Below are 26,563 nucleotides of genomic sequence, written 5' to 3' on the forward strand. Positions count from 1 at the left end.
AGTGGTATGTAGCCATCCCCTGTCTCAAAGGTTCCATGCATATCAGATGTTCTAAACCTATATAAAAATAAGTTCTTTACTTTATTGACATTTAAATTTTATCAGTTCTGGTGATAAAGATGATTTTTCTATCTGAAATTTAGGTCAAAGAAATCAATAGCATTCAAACTTATTAAACCATGCAAAAAAAAAAAGCTATTAGTACACTGTTTTGTTCTTGTAAAAAATATAAGTCAATCGACATTAATCCTATGCAAGTGAAAATTGCAGAAATAATAATGAAGATTGATTTTTTTTACAATTATTTTTCTAGTCAAAAAAATTGCTTTATTGGCTAAAATTTTAGCAGAATTTGTTTCACTCGACAAATTATTGCAGGAGCCTCATTATGATCCTACGTAGGTCAGTCAGTAATGATGATGTCCTCTGGCAGGCACATTGTGTCCTTGTTCAAATCCTATATGGAACGTGAAGAACCTTTGTATGAACTTTTCAATAAGAGGCCAGATAATATATTTATCTGGCCTCTTATTGAAATGCAGAGTTATTCCACCCAAAACTTTTTTTGATCCTGCAAGACAGCCAAACTAGCTACAGAGCACACAAGACATAAGCTATATAGATAGGATTAATGATCTTATCTTAATTATTTTTCTAAAAACCCAAATTATGTGGCCATACAGGCTACCAAGCCTAGCACATTAAAAGGGAAGGCAAATCTCGTTTCAATAAGATAAACTGATATCAGCTGCACTATTTTCTATCTACCTTAATACATTCCACCACAAGTATTATCAAACAGGGTTATTTTGTCCTGAATAAGTAGATAGCATAAAGCAATTTTGGTAATTCTAAAAACAATTCACCCAGTCAATTGTAGCAAGAAAACTTTTATTTCCAAATTGTACATCTCCTTTATGAGAAAAAATGTCATATATGCAAATTTTCCAAGCAAATATATATTAGAAAGTAAATTCACAGCTGATATTATGATACACATCCCTATGTGTATATTACCTAACACTTCAAATAAAATGAAATGTGATAGGAAAATTTTTAAACTACAGATGAAACTTAATAGTTAAAATTAAAACAAAATTATCAAAATAACCCAGTTATATATTTTTAAGATAGAAAACTGTTCAGTATTAATAACATGTTGTAAATGTTGAGTTAAATTTCACAGCCAGATCAGTTCACAAAAATAAGCATAATATATCTTTAATGTCATACATATATTCCCTTTCATTATCTGTAGACTTGGTAGTGTAGTATATTCTGAATTTATTCTTGAGCTAACAAATTTCAGTCTTCATTATAAATGCCAGAACAGCAAAGTCATTTCACATGTAAAAACTTTGGAATTTTGACACTTGATACCTTTCTCAAGGAGATCACAAATTTGACAACTTGTCAGTAATTCAAAAGTAACGTCCTCCTTGGGTTTTCAGTATCGATTAATATCAAAAAGCCTCACCATGTGAAACTGAGGCAATTTTGGCAACAACACCAATGTTAAAAATAGGAAATTTATTACAAAATGCATAGAATCATACTTGGTGTAGAAACTTGTCAGGAAAAATCTGAAAAATAAAATCTATAGTCAAACATCAAACGTCTATATTCATAAAGCATAGAATAATCATTAGAAGTTATTGGCTGAATCATTACCTACTTCCTAAATTAAGAATATTATTTTAAAAATTTATTGTGGCAAATAGTCAATAGAATTATTCACAAACTTTTTCGAAATGGGAATGATTTTTTAAATATCTTCAAATAAATAAAAAATTAGTATGAATTGAAATGTGATCAAAAGTAAATGATTGGAGATAATAATAAAACGATGCTGTTTTTGTAAAAATAATCATGTATAATGGTATCATCCACAACAACTTAGAGATGAATCCACAAATTTTCATACTGGTTTCATGATATTCCATCAAGAAAAACCAGAATTAATGTATTGCTATCATTTTAAATAATACTGACAATAAAAATTGTTTAAGTATAACCAAATTGGATTCAGGCAACACATTTCATTCCACCAGCCAGATCCGAATTACTATTTCATATAATTTCAAAACATTTTAGAAATAAAATTTTAAAGAAATCTGTTAAGCCATCCTTGAAGTATACTAGGATTTGGAATTTCAATAAAATCTGATTGGCTAGAGCTGCAGAACTTGCAAATGGAGAAAACAGACAGGCAGAAAGATCAAATGAGTCTAATAGATACTTATGCATCATCAAATTCCTGCCATGTACCCTCAAGGGGTGTACAGGATATGATAGTACTACATGAAAAATTTACATTATTACTAACTTCCTATCTACAATTTTCCTCCAAATCAGTCTGTTACTTGTCAAGACTCCAACATTATTAGATCTTATATTGCTATTGTCTAAGGCACTTTGTACCGTATCAATCCACCTATATCTTGGTCTTCCTCTGGGTCATTTTCCTGCCAACCTGGCAGAGAACACTTGTTTTGCTAATCTTTCCTCACCCTTATGCATCTTGTGAACAATTTCCATAACAACCAAATCTATTTTGGTTGTTATGGAAATGTATTGTACACATAGTTTACAACCATTGAAAAAATCGATATGACTCAAATTTTTTTTGCTGAGATTCTAAATATCAAATTAGATAAAACTGCGTATATAATATTTTTGATCACAACATGCATAAGTATCTATTAGACTCATTTGCTCTTCTTGCCTATCTGTTTTCTCCATTGCAAGTTCTGCAGCTCTAGCTAGCCAGATTTTGTTGAAATTCCATATCTGGTATACTTAAAGGATGGCTTAAGAGATTTTTTTTTTTAAATGATTTTATTTCATGACTGTATGTGCAAAATTCAAAAACTGATTTTTTTAATTTTTATTTTAGAAAATAAAGTTTCTAAAATGTTTTGAAATTGTAGGAAATGGTAACTCAGATCTGGCTGGTGGAATTAAATATGTTGCCTGAACCCAGTTTGGTTACAATTAAATCATTTTTGTCAATATTATTTAAAATGTTAGTAATATAGTAATTCTGCTTTTCCTAGATGGAATATAATGAAATTTGAAAATTGTATCAAAATTTATGGATTCATCTCTATTTTGGTTTTGCTGTACTGTTTTTAGTGTGAAACGAGTCCAAGTGAAAATGGTTTTAGGTAGATGATTTAGCATACACCCTAAACATCAAATTTCATTTTATTCCATCCACCTCACATGCAAATAGCTCAACAAATTTCATAATAATTTCAATAAAATTTTTCCAGCCAGAAACAAAGAAGAATTAACTATTACACTTTTTTTTATAATGTTAGTCAAGTAGCTTTTATTTTATCGTCCTACATGTTTTGCCAATTTTTCTATCAGCATCTTCATGGAATACAAATTAGTAAGCTATATGAAGGTAACTAATTCATACAAAAAATTGGTATTGTGCGAGACAATGCACGTGTCTCGGGAACGTGATTTATTCATTATGGCTCATGATGTAATAATTGTCATGAAAGTTCATTTCTTTGATGTTTAATGATCTGATTAAAACTTTCCAAATTTCTGGTAAGGTTAGACCTTGATTCTTGTTTAGGTTTTCAGTTTTACAGGCGACTGTAGCTGCTTCCTTGAAGGTTCCTGAATGGTAGTTATCTTCTATATAGGGCATAAAGCTCTTATCCCACTCAATGTAATGGTTGGTAGAGGCAAAGTGGCAAGAAAGGCCTGAAATATCTTGTCTGTTATTTCTGACATATCCTGTGTGTTCTTTCTGTCTCATTTCGAAGCTTCTACAGGTCTGACCAACGTAACTTACACCACAGGAGCAAGGTATATTATATACTCCAGAGTACTTTAGAATGGATGAGGGTCTTTCAGTGATCTTAAAAATTTCCAAATAGTGTTGACCAATACATCAGTACTATTACTATTCCATTTGTCAGCAGCATTTCCAAAAAATTGGCTAACCTTCTAAAACCACATAATATCAGAGTAGCATTCAAGCCAGTCAACACTATTCGGAAATTTTTAAGATCACTGAAAGACCCTCATCCATTCTACAAGTACTCTGGAGTATATAATATACCTTGCTCATGTGGTATTAGTTACATAGGTCAGACCTCTAGAAGCTTTGAAACGAGAACGAAAGAACACATAGGATATGTCAGAAACAACAGACAAGACATTTCAGGCCTTTCTTGCCACTTTGCCTCTACAAACCATCACATTGAGTGGGATAAGAGCCGTATGCTCTATATGGAAGATAACTACCATTCAAGAACCTTCAAGGCAGCAGCTACAGTCGCCGTAAAACTGAAAACCTAAACAAGAATCAAGGTCTAATCTTACCAGAAATTTGGAAAGCCTTTAATCAGATCATTAAACATCAAAGAAATGAACTTTCATGACAATTACATCATGAGCCATAATGAATAAATCACGTTCCCGAGACGCGCATTGTCTCGCACAATACCAATTTTTTGTATGAATTAGAACCGTCAGTTATAACCTATTCTGTTACCTTCATATAGCTTACTAATTTGTATTCCCTGAAGATGCCGATAGAAAAATTAGCGAAACATGTAGGACGATAAAATAAAAGCTCCTTGACTAACATTATAAAAAAAAGTGTAATAGTTACAATCAATCTGATAAGCACTTAGGCATTTTGTGAAATGCACTTAACCCAAAAACATGTTAAATAAAAAAACATTATCAGTCTGGTTTGATAAAATCTTGAACAATTTGAGTCCTGAAAATACAACTGCTGGAAAATAAGTGTAGAATATTATGTTGATGCTTATTTTTCTAAACATTAACTAAATTTATGTAAATTTAGTCAGTAAATAAATAAACACTAAATTATTACACCAATATTTTGCCTTGGTCACCAAGGCATCTTCATGGGCACGCACATCCACACATACACAAAAAAAAAAAACACTGAGCATGTGTATGCAGGCATATTAGCATGAAAGCAAACACAGACTGGATCATAACAGTCCTAACTGGTGTCCTCGATGCAAGCTGCAATGAGGCACTTGCTGAAGGTCTCCAGATTTGATGTTGTAATATTGAAGAAGATACTAATCTCCTGGATTTATATCTTTCTGTATAAGAGGTTTTTACCTACTGAATCTGGTGATCCCTAAAGTAAGGGGGATAACTGTCATTTTTCTTTTCGATAGTGAAATGGATCCTTAAATCATGGCAAAAATAGAAAGAAGTATCTATACCCCCCCCTTCCTACATCGCACCAATAACATTTGATTGGACATAGTTAACATTTTAAAATCTGCAAAGAATCTCAAAAGGAACATGTGAATACTAAAGAAAACTACAGAACCAGAATATCATCACTAAAGCAGATAAGAGTAATGCTGCAGCAGTACTCGATCACTCTGAGTGTGATCAAGATCTACTTAATGCTTGACAAAAAAAAAAAAAAAAAGCACTCCAAAAATTAATAGACAGTTATATCCTGGCCTCCATAAACTTAAACCTTAGAATTATAAGGAATAAATCATGGGTACATTAGTAAAAAGTCTCCCTTTTTACTAATGTACCCATTAAAGCAATTTCAGAACTCCTACAGATTATGAGAAGATGGGAAGTTACTAAATATGAAATTTTCAGTTACAGGGTGATATATATATATATGCAGAACTGTAAGACAAGTGATTATGACAACCTTGAGAGGCAGCTTGAAGCAATGCATAAAAATCTTGAAGAGAAAAATGATATTAGCAGTGCCTGAGAGAGATTGTCAAGAAAAATTGTTGAAAAATGACAGTTATCCCCCTTACTTTAGGGATCACCAGATTCAGTAGGAAAAAACCTCTTATACAGAAAGATATAAATCCAGGAGATTAGTATCTTCTTCAATATTACAACATCAAATACAGTGTATTGCTATCTGAAGAAAGCAATACACTGTATATCCAAAACAGCAGGATTTATAAAGATAAGTATTATCATGAAGCAAACTGAAAATGTTGTGGAAGGTATTATATACTTATAAGGTGATCAGCAAGCTCATGAGTGCAAGGAAGGTGGGCCAGCATGGCCACCTTTCCTGCACTCATGAGCTTGCTGATTGGGATGACAAAATCAGATTAAGAAGAAATTAGCTGAGTAAGTAAAAGAAAATCCAAAAGAGGACTTTCATTATGTGGCAAGTAAATGGAAGAGTGCTGATGGTAGTGAGGTGACAGAAGCAGACAAAATAGTTGATTTACTGAATAACCACTTTGCAAAGTGGTATCCAAGTGAGGGTGTTGCCATGACAGATGAGAATAGGGAGTTGATGAATTGAAAGTACTTGGGATATACGACTGCATATTGCAAGAATGTGCAAAGGAAATGGCAACGGTATGCTGTTTAACTTAAGTCTCAGCTCCAGTAAACTCCTAAGAGAGTGGAAGGAGGAGGATAAAACAGTTTTGCTGTATGAAGGAGGCTCCTTCAAGTAAATTATTTAGTAGGAGATTATAGACGAAATCAGTATCTCTGGAGCAGTGGTAAAAGATATTGGAAAAATTGTCAGCAAAGAAATTCAGGAATGAGTGACAGATACAAGAGTATGGAGGAACAAAATTCAGGAGAAAGCAGATGACTACTGGTGTGATACAAGGCTCTGTGCTCAGACCACTGCTGTTTAATTTGTACATAAATGAGGCAGGAAATTATTCAGTTGTTTACTGATGAGGCACTATCAGATAGTATAAAAGATTAGTGACCCAGATGTTGGGTGGCTCTGTGGATTGCTTCCTGATAAACTGAGAATTTGCAGGTTGCAAAAGTTGGTGGATATGTTAGAAACATTTAAGTTATTAAAAAGGATTTTGCAGTACTAATGCAGAGGAAATATTTCAGCACTTGGCTAGATGAGAGAGGGAGAAGAATAAGGGGGACATTGCTGAAAATTGAGCAAGGGCACATTCTTACTCATTTTCCAGGATGAGGACTAAATTGTTTTTGCTTGAAGAGTGGTGAATAAGTGGGATTAACTAACAAAGCACTCACGAGCCTTGTGAGTGCTTTGTTGGTCAATGCATCCAATGAGAGATACAATATATACTGGGTGGACAGTTTGGGCCTGTGATGAGTCTTCATGGTCTATAGAGATTTCCATGCAATACAATGAATGAATAAACCAAACTGTAGTTCTATCAAGAGAACGAGAAATACATTTAAAGACAATGCTGACTCAGGAACAGAGTGATTTGGATGGCTGATTTTTTTCAGAGACAAAAGTATAAGTACTCTTGTCTCATGAGTGGCAGCATAGAATGGGATAAAAATGGACTACTGTTATGAGATGTTTTGAATTTTTGAACATTTTGAATCACTATTCGGAAGAATTGCAGAGGATGAGTGATCTGAACAGGCACTGTGCTCTTCTGGTAAATTCTGGACTGTATCCTAATAGCTTGGTATCTTTAACATTTAATATACCCAAGGTAAAATACTTTCTACATTTATATCTCCTCCTGAGATTTTTATTTAATAAGGTTAAAACACCTTATGGTAACTTGTTCTGGTAAAATACTTATAAGCTCTGTATTATTAAAATCTTGATATTTCTAGCCTGGCTCCCACTGATGAGATCTCAATAAAGGTCGAAACCGGTCTGGGTAGTGGCCCCTTGACTTTAATACAAAGCATCATACATCTCCTCCAGATGTACTGTGCATTATGGGTAAATATTAAGATTAGTGATCAGAACTTATTCTACTTTTACCATGGTTATCTTGGTCTTGCATTACGTGCAGGCACAAACCTGACTTGTCTGTTTGCTTACTTGGGAAATGGAGTAAAACCAGGTATAAATTGCTTGGTATCTTTAACATTTAATATACCCAAGGTAAAATACTTTATACATTATATATATATATATAGGCGTACATATTTACTCAGTAGATAATGTTATGAAAAAATTAGTTTGAATGACTATAATATCGAGAATAAAAAGAATAAAGCTCTTTATTCTTAATGCTGAGATAGTACTAGTTTCGTCGAACAAAATTCAACTACTTCAGGTATCAAAGACCAAGAATTATGTAAAATAACAGAGACATAATAAAATTACGCAACAGAACTAATATAAAAGACCGAAATACAGTTTAAAACAGGAATGCGTGCTGGAATTCCAATTAAAGTCGAATCTAAAGAAATATCAAGGGATATTTCTTTAGATTTGACTATCTTCCTTTCGAGTTCATCGTAACACCTATGAATATTAGAAGTTTGTGGCCAGTCTATTGGGTGTTGAAGGCCTTCATCCGCGTTAATAGAGAAGAGAATGTAGCTTGAGAGAGTGCTGGCCCTATTGTAGGATATGTTTCTTCTGTGTTCCTCAATACGTAAAAGGATAGATTTAGCCATCTGACCATAATATGGTTTGCCACATTCACACAAGATCTTGTAGACTCCTGGATACTGCAGAAGAAGAAGATATTTTTTTTTTTTAGGTCTACTTAGTATTGATCGAAGTTTTGGAAACGTAGTGAAATAAGTTCTAATGTTGAATTTCCTAAGAATTTTCACCAGTTTTGGGGAGAAAGCTGATGTATAGTAAAGATATGAATATGAATGTTCTTGGGGAAGAAGAATCTTCAATAATAGGAGAACGACGGTGAGAGATAAATTTATCAATTTTCTTAAGAGAGAAACCATTGTTGACAAAAGTCCTTTTTGGTAAATTAAGCTAATTTTCAATCTCTGTTTCATCTATTAGTAAAAATCTGGCACGTTGTGCCAGATATGTCTCTGTCTTGTTATTGCTGACCTTCATCTTCATACCATATCTATTACAACAGTTATTCATTTTAGTCAGGGAATCTTGCAGACTTGTAGCAGATTTATTTAGAAATATAACATCATCTGCATAAAGCAAAGAGCTGATATTAACATCTCCAATTCTGATATCAGGTTTAATACCACTTTCCTTCATAATGTGATCCACATAGATAATGAATAACAGAGGGGATAATGTACATCCTTGTCTGACACCAGATTTAACATTAAACCACCTTCCTGTACTTCCTTCAATTCTAACTGCTGACTTATGACTCAAATAAAGATCAAGTATTGCTTGATATAATGCCCCACTAACACCATACAACTGTAGCATTTTGAATAGCTTCTCTCTCATAGCAGCTTGTTATATGCCTTTTCCAGGTCTACAAAACTTAAATACAGATCTTTGCTATATTCCCATGATTTCTCAACTATTTGTTGTAAAGTGAAAATCTGATCCTGACAGCCTCTATTTGGCCTGATTCCAGCTTGTTTTTCACTAAGCTTCTCTTCCACAATCCTTCTCAACCATTTTTCAAGTATACTTGTATAAATCTTATCACAAATACTCAGTAGAGAAATACCTCACATTCAGTTTTATTTCCCATTTTATATATGGGTACTATGAGAGCTCTACTTCAATCATCTGGAATTCGCCCCTCTGTCCAGGCCTTCTGAACTAATGCAGTGCAGCCATTGTAAGACTTTTATACCTCCATATTTGAGCATTTCTGGTCGAATATCATCTACTTCAGCTGCCTTTCCACATGTCAAGCTTTTGATGGCTTTTTCTACTTCAAGCATGGATATGTATTTCTGATTGCACACCTGGTCAGTGTTTTCTACCACTGTGCTATTATTGAGTAGTGAGATGGGAAAGGAGAACTTGTTGACATTCGATTTAAAAGCCTGCATATTGTATTCCTTGGGAAATCAATCAGGGGCAGACTGTTCCACAGTACAGCAGTAGCAGGGATTAAGGAGGAGGAAAAGAAACTTGTTCTGTGGGTTTCAAGGTGTACTGTGAAGGGATGTTGGGAAGTGGCTGTATGTGTTCCGATGGGTTTAGTACAGAGTGGGGGAATTATTGATGCTGTTTCAGATGAGCATTTTCCATGAAAATATTTGTAGAATGTACAAATTGCAGAGACTAAATGTCTATGTGAAAGTGGAGGGAATGAGTTGGTAAGAGATGAATCATTTATCAGTCTAATTGCTCTCCTCTGTATTGAGTCGAGCATTTTGAGGGAGCTTTTAGGAGCCCCACTCCAAATGTGAGAACAGTATTTGATAGCTGGAGAGATATGTGATTTGTATGAGGTTAACAGCTGTTTTGAAGTGAAGTAACATCTTGAGTGAAAGAGAAAGCAGAGTTTTTTGGAAGCAGAAGATGCAATGGTTGTGATGTGTTTATGCCCGGAGAGGCCTGATATCAACGTAATTCTGAGAAGAGAAATTTCATCTTGTCTGGGAATTTGAGTGTTATCAAAAATAATACTGGGGGTAAATGGTTCTTCATCATCATCAAATTCCTGACATGTACCCTCAAGGGGGTGTACAGGATATGATAGTACTTCATGAAAAATTTACCTCATTACTAACTTCCTATCTACAATTTTCCTCCAAATCAGTCTGTTACTTGTCAAGACTTCAACATCATTATCAGAGCTTATATTTCTATCGTCTAAGGCACTTTATACTGTATCAATCCACCTATATTTGGGTCGTTTTCCTGACAACCTGGCAGAGAACAATTGTTTTGCTAATCTTTCCTCGCCCATTCTGGTCACTTGAACAGAATGGGCGAGAGATTAGCTCTGCTGACGCATTCCTGGATGCCGGCAATGTTCCTAATAACCTCTTTTTTAATATGATATTGCCATTGATGCCATCTGTTCATGCCTCTAATCTTTCTCAGGACTCTCATATCTGCTGTCTCTAGTCTTTGGTCAAGTGTTTTACTTCTGAGCCAGCTCTCAGATCCATAAGTTAAAACTGGTTTGAACACTGTCTTGTATACAGCTAATTTAGTGTTCCGACTAATTTCTCTCTTATTCCATATGAATTTATTTAAGGTGACATTTTCAACGATTCTACCTATTTTCATTGTCTTTGTCTTTTTATTGCTGACCTTCATACCATATCTATTACAACAGTGATTCAGGGAATCTTGCAAACTTGTAGCGGATTTATTTAGAAGTATAACATCGTCCGCATAAAGCAAAGAGTTGACATTAACATCTCCAATTCTGATATCATGTTTAATACCACTTTCCTTCATAATGTGATCCATATAGATAATGAATAACAGAGGGGATAATGTACATCCTTGTCTCACACCAGATTTAACTGGTAATTAGCTTACGGAATTAACAATGCATATAAAAGATATTAATTAAAGGGAACTTTAATGAATAACTTCAATATTTCAGCAACGTCATGTTGCCATCTTCAGGAACATAAAAATATGGTATGTGCATGCAGGCATTAACAAAAGCAAATGAGGAGGAAGGCAAGAAACTAATATTGTTCCTAAATTACTAACGGTGCCCTCTGGCAGGCTAATTTGGTTGTCTTGGCCATTGGGCTGAAGTTCTCATAAAGTAAGTCTCCTAAATTTGTTGAGGTTTGGAACGTTTTTTAGAGCTGCTGATGATTCCATGAATAATCTTTCATACTTAAACATGCTGCAGAGTATTATTTTAGTTTTCTTCCAAGGAATTCTATGGTGTCTATCTAAAGCATGGTCTGCCAGCCCAGAGTGGCTGTACTGGTGAAACCAGATGTAGTCTTTGTGTTCTGAAATCTTGATATTTGCTGTCCTGCCTGTTTGGCCAAAGTAGAACAAATAATTAATTAATATCCTTTATATGCGTTGTTAATTCCATAAGCTAATTACCAGTTATGTATGACCAATGTATAAGCCTTGCTACTAGAACCAGATTTAACATTAAACCATCTTCCTGTACTTCCTTCTATTCTAACTGCTGACTTGCAACTCAAATAAAGACTAAGTATTGCTTGATATAATGCCCCATTGACACTATATAACTGTAGTGTATTGAATAGCTTCTCTCTTGGCACCTTGTCGTATGCCTTTTCCAGATCGACAAAACTTAAATACAGATCTTTGTTATATTCCCATGATATCTCAACTAACTGTCGTAAAGTGAAGATCTGATCCTGACAGCCTCTATTTGGCCTGAATCCAGCTTTTCTTCCACAATTCTTCTCAACCGTACTGGCATAAATCTTGTCCAGAACACTCAGTGGTAGAATTACCTCTGTAATTCTCACATTTAGTTTTATTTTCCTTTTTATATATGGGTACTATTAGAGCTCTACTCCAATCATTGGGAATTCGTCCCTCTGTCCAGCCTTTCTGAACTATGCAGTGCAGCCACTGTAAGACTTTTATACCACCATACTTCAGCATTTCCATATTTCAAGTCTTTGATGGCTTTTTCTACTTCAAGTATGGATATGTATTCCTGACTGTATGCCTGTTGAGTGTTTTTTACCACTGTGCTATTACTACTTGTTTCATTTAGCAATTTTTTGAAGTAATTACTCCATAATTCAAGGATATCTTTTTCTCCCGTTTTCATGTCACCTTTATCATCTCTAATTCCTTTTATGGCACTCTTTCCTCCATTTCTAAGCTTCTTCAACAACCTCCAGAATATTTTGCCACCTTCTTGATATTTATTTTCTATGTTCTTGCCAAAGTCCTCCCATGACTTTTGTTTAGCTAGTTTTACACAGTGTTTAGCTTTCTTAAATTTGTCTCTGTATTCTCTAAGAACACAAGCTGACTTATTTGCCAGGAACTTTTGATATGCTTTCTTCTTTTCCTTCAATGTCTCTTTAACTTCCTGTGTCCACCATGGAGTTCTGATTTTACTATCCTTGCAGACAACCTCACCACATGACTCTCTGGCTGAATCAATCAGGGTTTTCTTCCAAGTTTGCCACTGAATCTCCAAGGTTTAGTTCTTGTTCTCAAACTCTTTCATTTTTTCTTCAATAATCTTTGTGTATTTTAGTCTACAGTTCACATCTGAGAGCTGCTCAACTTTTATTCGCTTTAAAACTTTCTTACATGTCATTCTTTTCAATATGAAATTCAAATTTATCTGCTCAAGACTAAATAGTGATCGCTTCCAATTTCAAATCCTCTGTACACTCTGGTGTCCCGCACCAGGGAAAAAACATCACTATCAATAATAACATAGTCAATGAAACTTTTCTTATTCCTTGCTGCTGCTTCTCTCCATGTGAATTTGTGCACATTTTTATGTTGGAACATGGTGTTAGTAATAACCAGTCCACGTCCTGAGCAGAAATCCAACAGGTATTTGCCATTATTATTAGGTTTGCTCTTTTCTCCAAATTTTCCCAAAACATTTTTGTATGTCTGACAATCACTTCCTACTCTGCTATTTAGGTCCCCAACAAGGACCAACTTTTCCTTTTTCATTGTGTCAGTCAAAGGTTTCTCTAGAGCCTCAAAAACTTCCTCCACTTCTACCTTAGTAAAGCCTTCTGTGGGACCATAGGCACAAATAAATCTCATTGTACAGTTCCCGATTCTTATATTTGCCCACATCACTCTACTTGAGACTGCCTGCCATTCAGGAAGATGAGCCTCGTATTTTGTGTTGAATACTATGGCTACAACTTCTTTTCCTTGATTGTCATTGCCTGAATATAACATTTTGTATTTATTGCTCAGAAAGATCTCACCAGTTTTTGTCTTTTTTGTTTCAGTCACCCCTATTATGTCGATCTGGTACTATCTAATTCCTCAGCTAGCTCCATTTCTTTGCCATTCAGGCTTCTTATGTTGATAGTACTGATCTTTAACTCTGGTGATGTTGAGTTGGAGTGTGCTTTCAGATTTGTTCCAGTAGCTGACTTTTCACTCTGGTTCCCTGGCAAAAACAAAGGGGGCCTTGTTTAACCAGGCGACACCCCAGCCGACACGAAATTATGTCATGTTGTACCATCATTTTGTATATTGGTTTAAGCCAATGAGAATACAATTTGGTCAGTTAAATCCCAAATTGCCAGCCCATCCTCATTCGTTCAGTATCCAGTTAGATACCCAACAGGGTGCACCATGTTTGTGGGACATAAGACAGAACTGGGTTTTACTAGCGTTGAATTCGATGAGGTTATCTGAACCCCATCAGAGGGTGTCATGGAGGTCCGAATTAAGGGAAGTTTTGGTTGATGTTCTGTGGGTCGAAGTGAGTTGTGTAGGGTAAGGTTTATCAAATGAAAGGGAGGAGTGCAATGTGCTGTCATCTGCAAAACTGTGTATTGGGTTGGAGGTCAACTGAAGTAGGTCATTGATGTACAGAAGGAAGAGGGTCGGTGAGAGAACTGAATCTTGTGGGACCCCAGCATTAGTTGGATGGTGGGAGGATAGGGAGCCATCTACCATCACACAGTGTGCGTCCAGACAGGAAGCTGGCAATCCATCTGCAGAAGTCCTGAGACAGTCCAAATGATGGAAGTTTGTTTACTAAGCCTTTGTGCCAGATCCGGTCAAAGGCTTTAGAGATATCAAGTGCAACTACTTGAATTCGGCAAATTTTTCCATGGCATATGTCCAGGGTGATATATGAGAGAGGTCACCTGTTGATCGGCATCGACAGAATCCGTACTGGTGGTCACTTAATAGCTGGGTACCTTCAAGGTAGAGTAGGAGTTGAGAATTGATGGTTTTCTCCATCACTTTAGATAGGACTGAGATGAGTGAGTGAGATAGGGCAGTAGTTAGATGGCAGCAATTTGTCACTCATTTTGGGAAGGGGTTGAATATACGCCAATTTCCAGGATTGGGGATATATACCAGTGAAGTAAGAGTGTGTGTACAGACAGCATAGGATAGGAGGCAGTTCTGCTGCACAGACCTTCAGGACAATTGGAGGAATGCCATCAGAGCCAGGAGACTTTTTTGTGTCTAATTATGATCTCTTTCTAGCAAAAGGATACAGGAGGCATTGTATGTTGGGCAGTTGGAATGACTGGGGAGCATTTGCCATTGTTAGGTATGCGTGCATTGGAGGCAAAGTGTGAAGCCTTTAGCCAAAGGTTAGCTTTTTCTGTGGGTGATGTTGCAATTGAGCCATCTGGGTATAATAGGGGTGGGAGTAGTGTAGGGCAAAAGTTGCAACCAATTGCTTTGGCAAGAGACCAAAAGGCATGGCTGCCACTAGGACAGGCTGCAAGTTTCCTGCTTTTTGCCTGTTCAAATTCTGTTTTGGAATCATTGATAATTTTTTTGCATCTGTTTCGGGCTTCAGTATAGGCACTGAAGGAGGATGAGTTCTTAATTTGAGCCAGCTGTAGTATGCCTGATTTTTCATTTGTACAGCCTTGGCACATCTTTTGGAGAACCAGGGTTTGGATAGGGGAACGGCAGTTCAGAGAAGTGTGGGGAATGTATGTTATCATGCCAGTGAGGATTACTTTGGTGATATGCTCGGTGCATACGTTTGGATTGGAGGACTGCAAACAATAGTCCAACCATGGGAATGAAGCATAGTAGTCTTGGAGGCTGTCCCATTTGGCATTGTTATAATGCCAAACTGCTCTTGTGCAGGTGTGACTGTGTAAGTGTTGTTGCATAGGCAGTAGATGAGAACTAAGTTGTGGTCCGAATTACCCAGGTGGCTCACTACATTCACTGTATATTGTCGTTGGTGATGGCAAATATTTCAGTGTCTCTGCCTGCAGGATCTGTACAACTGGAAGAGGAAAGCAGTTGGTGTTATGGACATTAAAATCACCTAGGACATAGATGGCAAACCTATGGCATGCGTGCCAGAGGTGGCACGTCAACGATTTACAGGTGATATCCTTTTATATGCTTATAAATTATTCAACTTTTTTTTTTAATTGTTACAATACATACAAGTTAAATTTTGTTTTACACGAGATGAAGATGTGCATATGATTGGTGAAATTGCTACCAAAGACAAAGGCAACCGACAATTCTTGAGTTGAAATGCTAATTCTCTTCAACCGAATTCCATAACATCTGAAACTGTCATAACAACATTCACTATATATTTCTTAGTTTTAACACATTCACGAAGGGGTGTCGTTTATCGTTCCGATGGAACTTCTCATTACCAGCAGGCTCAACTCACACAAAGTTTCAGCCCTTGGTTGCTGCTTATTTGAGCTGGCAGACAAACTCACACACGCATTATATAGCATGTTTCGATTCGTGGTAGAATTTTATTTGAAGTTAGCGTTTGTGATCTGTCATAATGACATCGAGAATTTCAAATGCAATAAAACAAACACTTATTTCATGTAATTGGACAATAGTTTTTAGTTAGATACTGTGTTTCTGATGCAACATACGGTTTTGCTTGAGTCTATACAGCATAGTTCATGTGAGAGGTGACATGTGATTCTTTAGCTAGTGCCGTTGTTGAGAAATACATTACACAGACTGCAAAAGACTCTGTACCTTATTCAGGGATACAATAAAGCTACTTGTTTTTCTTGCATCTGCAGTATAATGGCTGTTGGGGAGGGTGTGTTGTTAACCTCGGGGAGCGAGTTACTATCGCCTCAATGTGAACATGTTCAAACATTAAATTATATATTTAGTTTAATCCTTTATCCAGTGTAAGCAAACAAATTTTGCACCTGACATATCTTCAGGACTGGGGCAACTCGTGGCAAAGGTAGACTGACTTAACATCACTTGCCTTAGTATCCCATAATGCAAAGCACATCTCCTTGCTGACACGTATAATGCTATGCATAATGGGAAGGGTCACTACCCAGACTGGTTGCAACCTTTATTGAGGTCTCTTCAGTTGAAGAGACCTCAATAAAGCAGAAGTCATATTTTTCTATACCAGTTGCCAAAAGTCGGCACTCTTTCAACATCTTTTTCTACTCCAGAGTTACTTAATAATAAGGCATGCAAATATGACGTCTGCATTACTTCAACCTTGGTATCACCTCTGGGGTCTGCTTCCACTGAAGAGACCTCAATAAAGGTCGAAACCGATCTGGATAGTGACCCTTCCCATTGTGCATAGCATTATACATGTCCGTAAGGAGATGTACTTTCCATTATGGATACTAAGGCAGGTGATGTGAAGTCAGTCTATCTTTGCCACGAGTTGCCTCAGTGTTTGTTTGCTTACACTTGGATAAAGGATTAAATTAAATACGTGGGTGGTCTGAAAAGTTCTCGGCCTCAACTAAATGGCAACACTATCAGCAAAATGTTTTTTTTTCTAAGTTGGTGCATCTGTCATATAAACATCCATGTGAAATTGTAAGTCATTCTATCAAGCAGTTTGTTTTACACAGCTATCTGATGCAAAAGTGTTGCCTGTATCCATTGAAATGGATAAAACTGAGTATTGCGCAGTTATAAAATAATTTGTAAAAGAAGTTTAACGGCAAAAGAAATTCATTCAAAGTTCATAAAAGTTTATGGGCACTCTTCTCCTTCATTTTCGACAATTAAGAAATGGGCTGCCGAATTTAAAACGTGGCTGTACCAGCCTTAAAGATGATCCATGTAAAGGACGTCAAAAAGTGTAACACCAGAAATCATTGATCAAGTGCACGGATGAGAGTTAGATTCACCATTACACACCAGAATTCAAACAGCAGTCAAAACAATGGACAGAAGCCGGTTGTTCAGCACCAAAGAAGACAAGGTCATGGCATCGGTGTTTTGGGACGCTAAAGGCATTTGGTTCATTAATTATCTTGAAAAGGGTAAAACAATAACCGGGGAATATTATTCCGATCTTTTAACTAGACTAGATGAAAAAAATGTGTGAGAAAAGACCCGGTTTGCGGAAGAAAAAATCGTCTTTCATATGAACAATGCGCCTGTCCACAAAGGTGTTTTGGAAATGGGAAAATTAAGGGATCTGCACTATGAATTGTTGGAACATCCACCATATGTCCCAGATTTGGCTCCCTCTGACGTCTATCTCTTCTCAAAACTAAAACTCTTCCTTGCTGGTCAACGTTTTTCTTCGAATCAAGAAGTGATTGCAGCTGTAGAGGGGTATTTTGCAGATCTTAGCGACAACTACTACAGGGACGGGATAACGGTGCTGGAGAATCGCTGGAATAAATGTATTAGTCTAAATGGAGATTATGTTGAAAATAAAAATAATTTCAAAATTATAAATTCATTTTTTCATTGTTAGGCCGAGAACTTTTCAGCTCTCGGACACATGTATATAATTTATAGTCTAACCAAGTGAATAAACTTCCAACATCTTTCTCTAATCCAGAGTAATTTAATAAAAAATGTGACACCTTTTGGCAACTGGTATAGAAAAATGTGACTTCTGCATTTCTTCAACCTTGGTATCACCTCTGGATCTGGCTCCTATTGAAGAGACCTCAATAAAGGTCGAAACCGGTCTGGATAGTGACTCTTCTAATTATGCATAGCATTATACATGTCTGCAAGGAGATGTGCTTTGCATTATGGGATACTAAGGCAAGTGATGTGAAATCAGTCCACCCTTGCCATGAGTTGCCCCAGTCCTGAAGATAATTCAGATACAAACTTTGTTTGCTTTCACTTGGATAAAGGATTAAACTAAATATCATCTTCCTTATACTCTCTTTTACCTTGTGGTGTCGAGGGTCCATTGATCATCGGACCTCACTCTGTTTACAGGATAAGGTGGTCAGCCTTATGCCCCGGTGTATCCTATGGCCTGTAGTGTTGAGTTCTCAAGGCCAGTTTGCCTGCTTTGCGGGATGAAAAACCCCAGAATAAACTGGGGAAAAAACCATGCTGTCCGTGCCCAAGACTGGCTAACTTGGCTATGGCTCAGGAAGATCCTTCAGCTCCTCACGTCACCGACGGGAATCGAACCTAGGACACTCCTTCCGCAGGCATATGGTTGCGAAGCGCATAGCCACTACGCTAACCGCGCTATAGAAAAAACTTATTGTTACTGGCAGATACCTAGTCTATCCATAAATACTGTTACAAGTTGAACAGCACATAAACTTTAATTTATCATTAAATCAATTACAGCTTTCAGCACACATAAACCACATGTATAAAATGCATATAGCAGCCAGCACTCAATGATCAAAATGTCCCTCTTTGCTGCACAGACGTCCGAAGTCTGTGAGGCTGCATGTCAATGGCATGCACAACTTTCAATAGAAATGCTGCCACTGCTTGCTCAAAATGCACCTTCACTGGGGTGTTGTTTCTTGCAGGCTACTTTCTTAACTCTGACCACAATTAGAAATCCAATGGATCTAGATTATGACTTCCAGATGGCCACTCAAATGGTGATATGTGGGCACATTCATCTCCAACCACTGTTGTGTGGTTCTCGCCTTGTATGCAGGGGTTGAGTCCTGTCGAAAGGTTCACTACCTACTGTGAAACAAAGTGTTATTCAGGGCCATAGCGCAGGTTCCAGCACAGTGTCTTGATATGCTTTTGCAGAGATTTTGATCCCTTTCTTACAGAAATACAGCTTGGATACTCCCTTATATATCCCCCCCACCAAATCATCAACTGACATGGAGTGATGACCAGGTCATCACTGACATGAATCCATAAACTAAATATATAATTTATAATTTCCTGTACACCCCTTGAGGGTACATGGCAGGAATTTGATGATGATATAATTTATAGTCTAACCAAGTGAAAAAAGTTCCAATGTTCAAACATTTTTCGTGTGTGAGTTATACGCGAGGACAAGTTATATTCGAATAAATACGGTAAGCATTTCGCCGACAAGTTGACATCTGCTGCTTCTCCTGCTCAGCTGACTATGGTGAGTTACAATACATAAATATTTTTCTCACTACCGTTTTTTTTCAAACCGACATCATTAAAATCAATTTTACACTAAATAATATAAATTTATATATAAATAATTATTTATAAAATATTATAAATAAATATGTATATTATAAATTTATAAAAAATAAATTAAGTTAGATTAATTTTCTATTAACTTTTCTCTATTAAAAACTGCCTGGCAAGTCAGCAAGTCAATTGGTAAATTTTTGGCACACGCCACCACGTTAGCAACCTGATTTGCAAATTTTTGACATGCCCACATAAAAAAGGTTTGCCACCACTGACCTAGGAGGATGATTTCACTATTAGGAGAGTGGGACTGGAGGAAATTAGAGCTCAGAGTGGTTGGTGATCTAGATCCCCAACAAGGACCAACTTTTTCTTTTTCATTGTATCAGTTGCTTTCTCTAAAGCCTCAAAAAATTCCTCCACTTCTATCTTAGTAGAACCTTGGGCACAAATAAGTCTCATCCAGTTCCCATTCTGATACTTGCCCACACCACTCTACTTGAAATTGGCTGCCATTCAAGAAGATAGTTTCATATTTAGTGTTGAATACTATGGCTACTCCTTCTTTTCCTTGATTGTCATTGCCTGAATATAACATTTTGTATTTATTGCTCGGAAAGATCTCACCAGTTTTTTCTTTTTGTTTCATTCACCCCTATTATGTTGATCTGGTACTTATCCAATTCCTCAGCTAGCTCCATTTCTTATGTTGATAGCACTGATCTTGATCTCTGGCGATGTTAAGTTGGGGTGTGTTTTAGGATTTGTTCCAATAGCTGACTTTTTGCTGTTCATCATGGTTCCTGGGTGACGTCCCAGCCAGCATGAAATTTGTCATGTTGTACGATCATTTTATATTGTGGTTTAAGCCAATAAGAATACAATTTGGTTGGCTAAATCCCAAATTGACAGCCTATCCTCGTTCGTTCAGTATCCAGGTAGATACCTAACAGGGTGCACCATGAGAAGGTGAGGATTGGACATTAGGTCAGAAACCCTGGTCGGTTCTCTGCATTCCTTTAAAGACTATGTGGAGGTCTCCTCTCCGTTATACAGCTTTGACCCCTAAGCACCCCGTAAATAAAATCTTATATACAAAAAAAATAAATAAATAAAAAATTTAAAAAAATTAAAAACTTCATGCAATTTGTTCAGCAGTCTGATAAGATTTGCTTATGGCTCAGCCAGATTATAAAAATTGCATTCTTCTCTTGAATGAATGCTGGCTACCTGGACATGACAAGTGGTAAGAAGCATGTTACAGTGTTCAACACAAGTGGATCATTTGTTTCAATAGCTGACTTTTCGCTGTTCACCCTGGTTCCCCTCACTAGATAAGAATGTGCAAGATGAATAACTTCTGTGGAGTCTGGCCTGAACAAATTCCTTTTTTCTGTTTCTATGCAGGATGTACTGCAAATGTTTACTTTTCAGGCTTAATCTCATACAGTTCATTTGTTAATGCTTCCTGCCAGAATGGCTGCACTGATTAACTTTGTCAGTCTATACATACAGTTAAAGCAAACAATACATGGATACCAGTGCTTTTCCATTTTACATTTATTCCAATGCAGCAGAGAATCCAGCACAATCGAATATCTTCATTTATGTAAGAATTGCAGAACATCAATGTAACCATTAATAGCAAAAAATCTATTTCACTTTTTTTCCTGATATAATTTCTCTAAATATTCCTAAAATATAAACAAAAATTAAAGTTTAAAAAGATACAGTCAACATTTTGCAAGTTAAAAATATACGAAAGATATTCCTTGAGAAATTTTACTTACAAGACAATTGGGACAACCGTTAAAAATTTTCTCGTTGCTGTAAATTGTTCTCCATTGTCAATTTGCTCCCAATGTGTCAGATATCGCAATTTTCCTTGGTCACCAGGTTCCCATGGTGTACCCTTCACAATGTGAAGCATAATAAACATTGCCTATAAATATTAAAATAATGTATTTGAAATGAGAAATAACACTTTAATATGCTATGTGCTAAAGCATTTAATTACTAATTTTATTTTCAAATGCAAACAGACTGCATAGATCTAGATTTAGATAAGATGCTGCCCTTTCTCTCCCTTCATCTGAATTCACTCTGTCAGAAGAATGGGTTTCTTTGTAATGGAAAAAAAAAAAGTTTACCTGTTTAGCAAGTGTAGAATGAAATATGTCTCTAAGTCTTTACTCCTTTTCCCCTAACAAGCTGATAACATTGATGTTTCTAACCTTTTGTTTGTGGTTGGTGAGGTAGCAGTGCTACGCCACCAACCATTACATTGAGGAGAAGCACAGTACACACAAGTTAAACAATAATGGCTCAAAACAGATCAACCACTGCAGTACACCACTAGTGAATTTTCTCTTTCAGGCTACTATGCTCCTATATACCAAAGTCAAATTGGCATCATGGGGATGAATGCACTGATACAGATACATGTATGCAGACACTTGAGTAAAACTGGAGTAGGGAAACAAAAGAAGGCCTAAGTCTTAAACTGCACACTCAATAAACTTTGTGTTCTTGGTCACTAAGATAACTTGCCTGAAGATGAGTGCTTCCCATGAGAGGCAGTTTAATGCATCCATATTTGCAGAGGTTATGATAGTTTATTAAGAAAGAGGTAAATTCAAGAAATAGTCTTTCATACATGTGCTTGCTTTGGTGAAGTAGGGTGACCATTTTCCAGTGGATTCTATAGCAGGTATCAAGATATGGCTTGCAAACCCCTGAGTCGGTCATGTCAGTAATGGACAATCTTGTGCCCCAAGATTCTGTTAGCTGTCCTGCCCATATGGCTATAGTTCAGCAGGACTAGATAGTCTTGAAAGTGGATAAGGGTTGTTAGTTTTTTGTGTGGTTTGATATTGGTGACAAGATTGGACTTTCCTCATTTCTCATTGCAATGAACCGAAACCAAAGAGAGTGGGAGCTCAAACTGCAGGCCAGTGAAAATGGAACATTTTAGGCAATCTGGTGTGAGATAGTGACCAACAGAACAAAATATACAGTTGGTTGCTTCTATAGACCAAAGGTCTATAGAAACAACCAAGAGTAAAGAACATAGACCAAGAATAAAGGACACATGGGAAGAAGGAAATGGAATTTACGCAGTTACTACGGGATAACGCTAACCTCTGGCCTGGTTGGCCGAGCAGTTAGCGTATCTGCTCTCCAGCCAAAAGGCTGCGGGTTTGAATACTCCCATGAGCATGGACGTTTGTGATTGTCTGTGGAAGTACTAGTGGTGGGAATGGGCGGTAGATGGCGTTGATGTAGTTCGCAGAATCAGATGTAGAGTAGGTGTCCTCCCTCAATGAGTTTTTGGACTCCCTGGAGGTGTCACATAATAATAATTAAAAAAATAATAATAATAATTACCTGAGACAGTGTGTGTGATATAGTCTACTAGGGATCTGAGAGTGCTAAATCTTGTAATTGCATCAGAGAATTTGTCTATAACCAATATGACCATTGCCACTAAATGATGAGTGTTCATATGGTCTTAACCTGAGAGGTGGCTAAATATTTGGAATTTTCAGTTAAGAGAGATGGGTATATGTGGGTAAGTATGACAAACTTAGGAGATTGCTTGCATCAGTGCCATAGCATGTGAAACTGCAAGGGCTGGATGTTGATAGAGCATGGGAGGTAGTAAAGGAGTGTTTGAGGAAAATAATAGCAGACTATATACCTAGAGTTAGGAAAATAAATCAAGCAGGAGTTAAATGGATGAATACTAACATTAAGCTGGAGCTACAAAAAATAAAATAAAAAATTGTGGAGGAAATTCAAGGGGGAAAGTGACTACAGATGAGCAGTACAAGACACAGGCCAGAAGAGTAACCAGTGTGGTAAGAAAGGCAAAAGCAGAGTATGTAAGGAAATTAGCACTGGTAATTTCCTTACATACTCTAGATAATCCCAAGAGTTCTTTCATTATGTTGCAAGTAAAAGGAAGAATGTTTGTAGCAGAATGAATGAAAGGAGTAATGATGGTAGGGAGGTAACTGAATCAGCCAAAATAGTAGAATTACAAAATGAACACTTTGCAAGAGTATATCATCCAGGTGGAGATAATGCAGTACCAAGAGAGGCTAAGGCTTATATGGAAACTGAGATAAATGAACTGGAAGTGCATAGCATATTACAGAACCTTGATGTGAAAACAGTTATGGGATTAGATGGTATATATACCAGCTCAGGCTTTACAAGGTGCTAGGGAATTGGCAGTGCCTTGACCATGTTGTTCAATCTAAGTCTCAGCTCTGGATTAGTCCAAAGCAGATGGAAAGAAGGGGAAAATAGTTCCATTGCATACAGGAGACTCCAAGGCAGATGTAGAAATTACTGATCAATCAGAAGTCATAGTCAAGGTACTGGAGAGGATGGTCAAGAGTAAAAAACAGGAATGAATAGAGAGAAATGGGATACTGTATGAGTGGCAACATGGTTCTGTGAGGGGGTGGGTAGTGCCTCAGCAACTTGCTCATGTGTTATAATACAGTGACAGCTGAGCTGGATAAGATTATCAGTTTACAGTGATGCTGCTGGACTTTACAAAGGCTTTTGACAGAATACCACATGGAATTCTAATCAGTAAACTGTAGCACATGGAGATGGATACAGAGTTGGTGAGGTGGATAAGAGTGTGTTTGATACAGAGATACCAGACTGTAGTTTATTCAAGAGTAGAGTCCAGTAGAAAGCCTGTGACTAGTGGTATGACACAGGACTCTGTTCTTCGGCTGCCACTATTTAATTTGTACATTAACAATATAGGAAAGAATCTGAGAGGAACTATTCAGATTTTTGCCAATGATACAAAACTGGGTAGAGCAATAGTTAATAAAGATGTTAAAATTTTGCAGGCATCTGGGTAAAGGATGTCAAGTTTAATGTGGCAAAGTGTAAGATTATATATTTTGGGATGAAAAGATTACCAGCTGTGTATCACACTGATAGAGCTGTACTCTAAGAAATTGATGAAGCAGGGATTTCGGGATGTTAGTAGATAGGGAGTTAAAGTTTAGAGGGCATATTGTAAAAGTGTCTAAAACAACTTATCAGATTACTTGGCTACTGAAGAATACCTTGATGAGCAGAAACATGCAGGTTATTATCCTCTTTATAGAGCCTTGGTAAGAGGCATCTTGACTAATATGCACAGATTTGGTCACTGGCTTTCTTGGGAATGAGGAGGAGAGGATTCAGAGGCAAGTGACAAGATGGTGACAGATCTATCTAACCCACAAATCTTCAACCTGTCCTTAATAAGGCTCATGCCTTATAAAGACAGGTTGAAGATTTGTGGGTTACAAGGCTCATTAAACAGACCTGTCACCATCTTGGTCACTTGCCTCAGGATCCTCTCCTCATTCTCAAAAAAACCCAGTGACCAAATCTGTGACCAAATTTTCTCTTTATATCACAATGCACAGAATACTTCTTTCTCATGCATGTATAATACCATGCATTATGGTGCATCCTATCCTAACTGGTTTTAACATTGCTGAGATTTGATTAATGAGAGCTAGATCTATACAGATGTAGAACTAACTCAGGGCAGAAGTCATTTTAATATACAAATAGTTCATTACCACATCACTGTAGATTACAAACAGGAAATTTTTCCATTGGAACAAATGTATAATTATAATAAATAATAAATTGCATTCTTGTTTATCCTTTTAACCAAGGAGAAGTAAATAAAAATTTCTTAGTGATATATCTTCACTGTGGCCATATTACCTCTGCCACTGAGTTACCAGAGTTACATCTCCATAGAGGTTAACTCTCATTGATGAAACCTCAAAAGTCTAAGTCATTCTGGGTAGTGACTCTCACTACAATGCATGGCATTATAGTGAGAGTTGCTACCTGATGGGAAGTCAAATGCTCTCTCAACAAAAGTAGCCTAGTCATTAAGATATTTCACAGAAAAAATGGAAAAGTAATGGAAAAGGCATAGTCATCAAGCTGTTTGCATGAGCAAAGTAAGGAATGTAAACAAAATTTCTTAGCAAGTATGATATACATTTTTAACTAGTAAAAAAACTTCCTGCAAGTATAAATATTACTCTTTCAAGCCAGTTCAGGCCTTAAAGGAAACACAGTAGTGGTCTCACATCAGCTGGAAATTGTCCATCAATTAAAATGGTTAATGGATGAATATAAAATATAGTATCATACACATTTAAATCTTCCAATATGTTTTTTTGACTTACACTGAAAACATGATGATAATAGCACGTACTATTTATGCAAGAAATACTTTCCATGGAATACTTAAAGCAACCTATAGTGAACACTTGATATAAAAAAGCATAGTCATCAAGCTGTTTGACTATGAACATTTGTTTGCATATGCTGAGGTTTAATAAGGATGAAAACAAGATTGGATTTCTTAAGGGGAACTCTTGTTTTAATAACTGGTTGCCTTTTACAATAGAATAAAAGAGTAATGGATGTAAGTAAGGCCATTTTTTTGGATTTTGTAAAGGCATTTAACAAGGTGTCACATGACGAGTTAGTTTTTAAGTTGCAACATACGGGTTTGAATATGAGGTTAGTGGATTAGATTGGTAACTAGATTCTGATAGATATCAGAAATTGTATTTGGAAGAGCAGTATCAGGGAGGAAAGTTATGAGTGGAGTTCCACAGGGTTCAGTACCATTACTGTTCAAATCTTTGTCGATGATATTGTCACAGGACTACAGGGAAATATTCAGCTGTTAGTAATGATGTGAAGCTTATGAGGGTTATTAGTTTTAGTGATGATGTTTTGGCTCTTCAAGAAGATTTGAATAATCTGGAGAGGTGAGCAAATGAATGGGGATATCAGTTTAATGAAACTAAATGTAAGGTTTTGAAATATGGGATCCAAAAGATGAGA

The 26,563-nt window shown here is 36.6% G+C and overlaps 1 protein-coding gene across 3 annotated transcripts in view; it reads right to left on the bottom strand.

Annotated features, from left to right (window-relative positions):
• Positions 1-874: 874 nt before the first annotated feature.
• ORMDL (sphingolipid biosynthesis regulator orosomucoid 1-like) overlaps positions 875-26,563 on the bottom strand; it is a 150,430-nt gene continuing 124,741 nt past the window's right edge. For all 3 annotated transcript variants that reach the window (XM_090402389.1, XM_090402390.1, XM_090402388.1), the window contains 2 exons: positions 21,451-21,602; positions 875-1,583 (listed from right to left, as the gene is read on the bottom strand). In XM_090402389.1, coding sequence (XP_090258515.1) covers positions 1,448-1,583; positions 21,451-21,602 — 288 coding nt within the window. In that variant the 3' untranslated portion in view covers positions 875-1,447. The remainder of the gene's footprint in view (positions 1,584-21,450; positions 21,603-26,563) is intronic.

This window comes from Typopeltis vanoorti, chromosome 13 (assembly GCF_054136105.1).
Source record: "Typopeltis vanoorti isolate ZY-2024b chromosome 13, IOZ_Tvanoo_1.0, whole genome shotgun sequence".
Classification (NCBI taxonomy): Eukaryota; Metazoa; Arthropoda; class Arachnida; order Uropygi; family Thelyphonidae; genus Typopeltis; species Typopeltis vanoorti.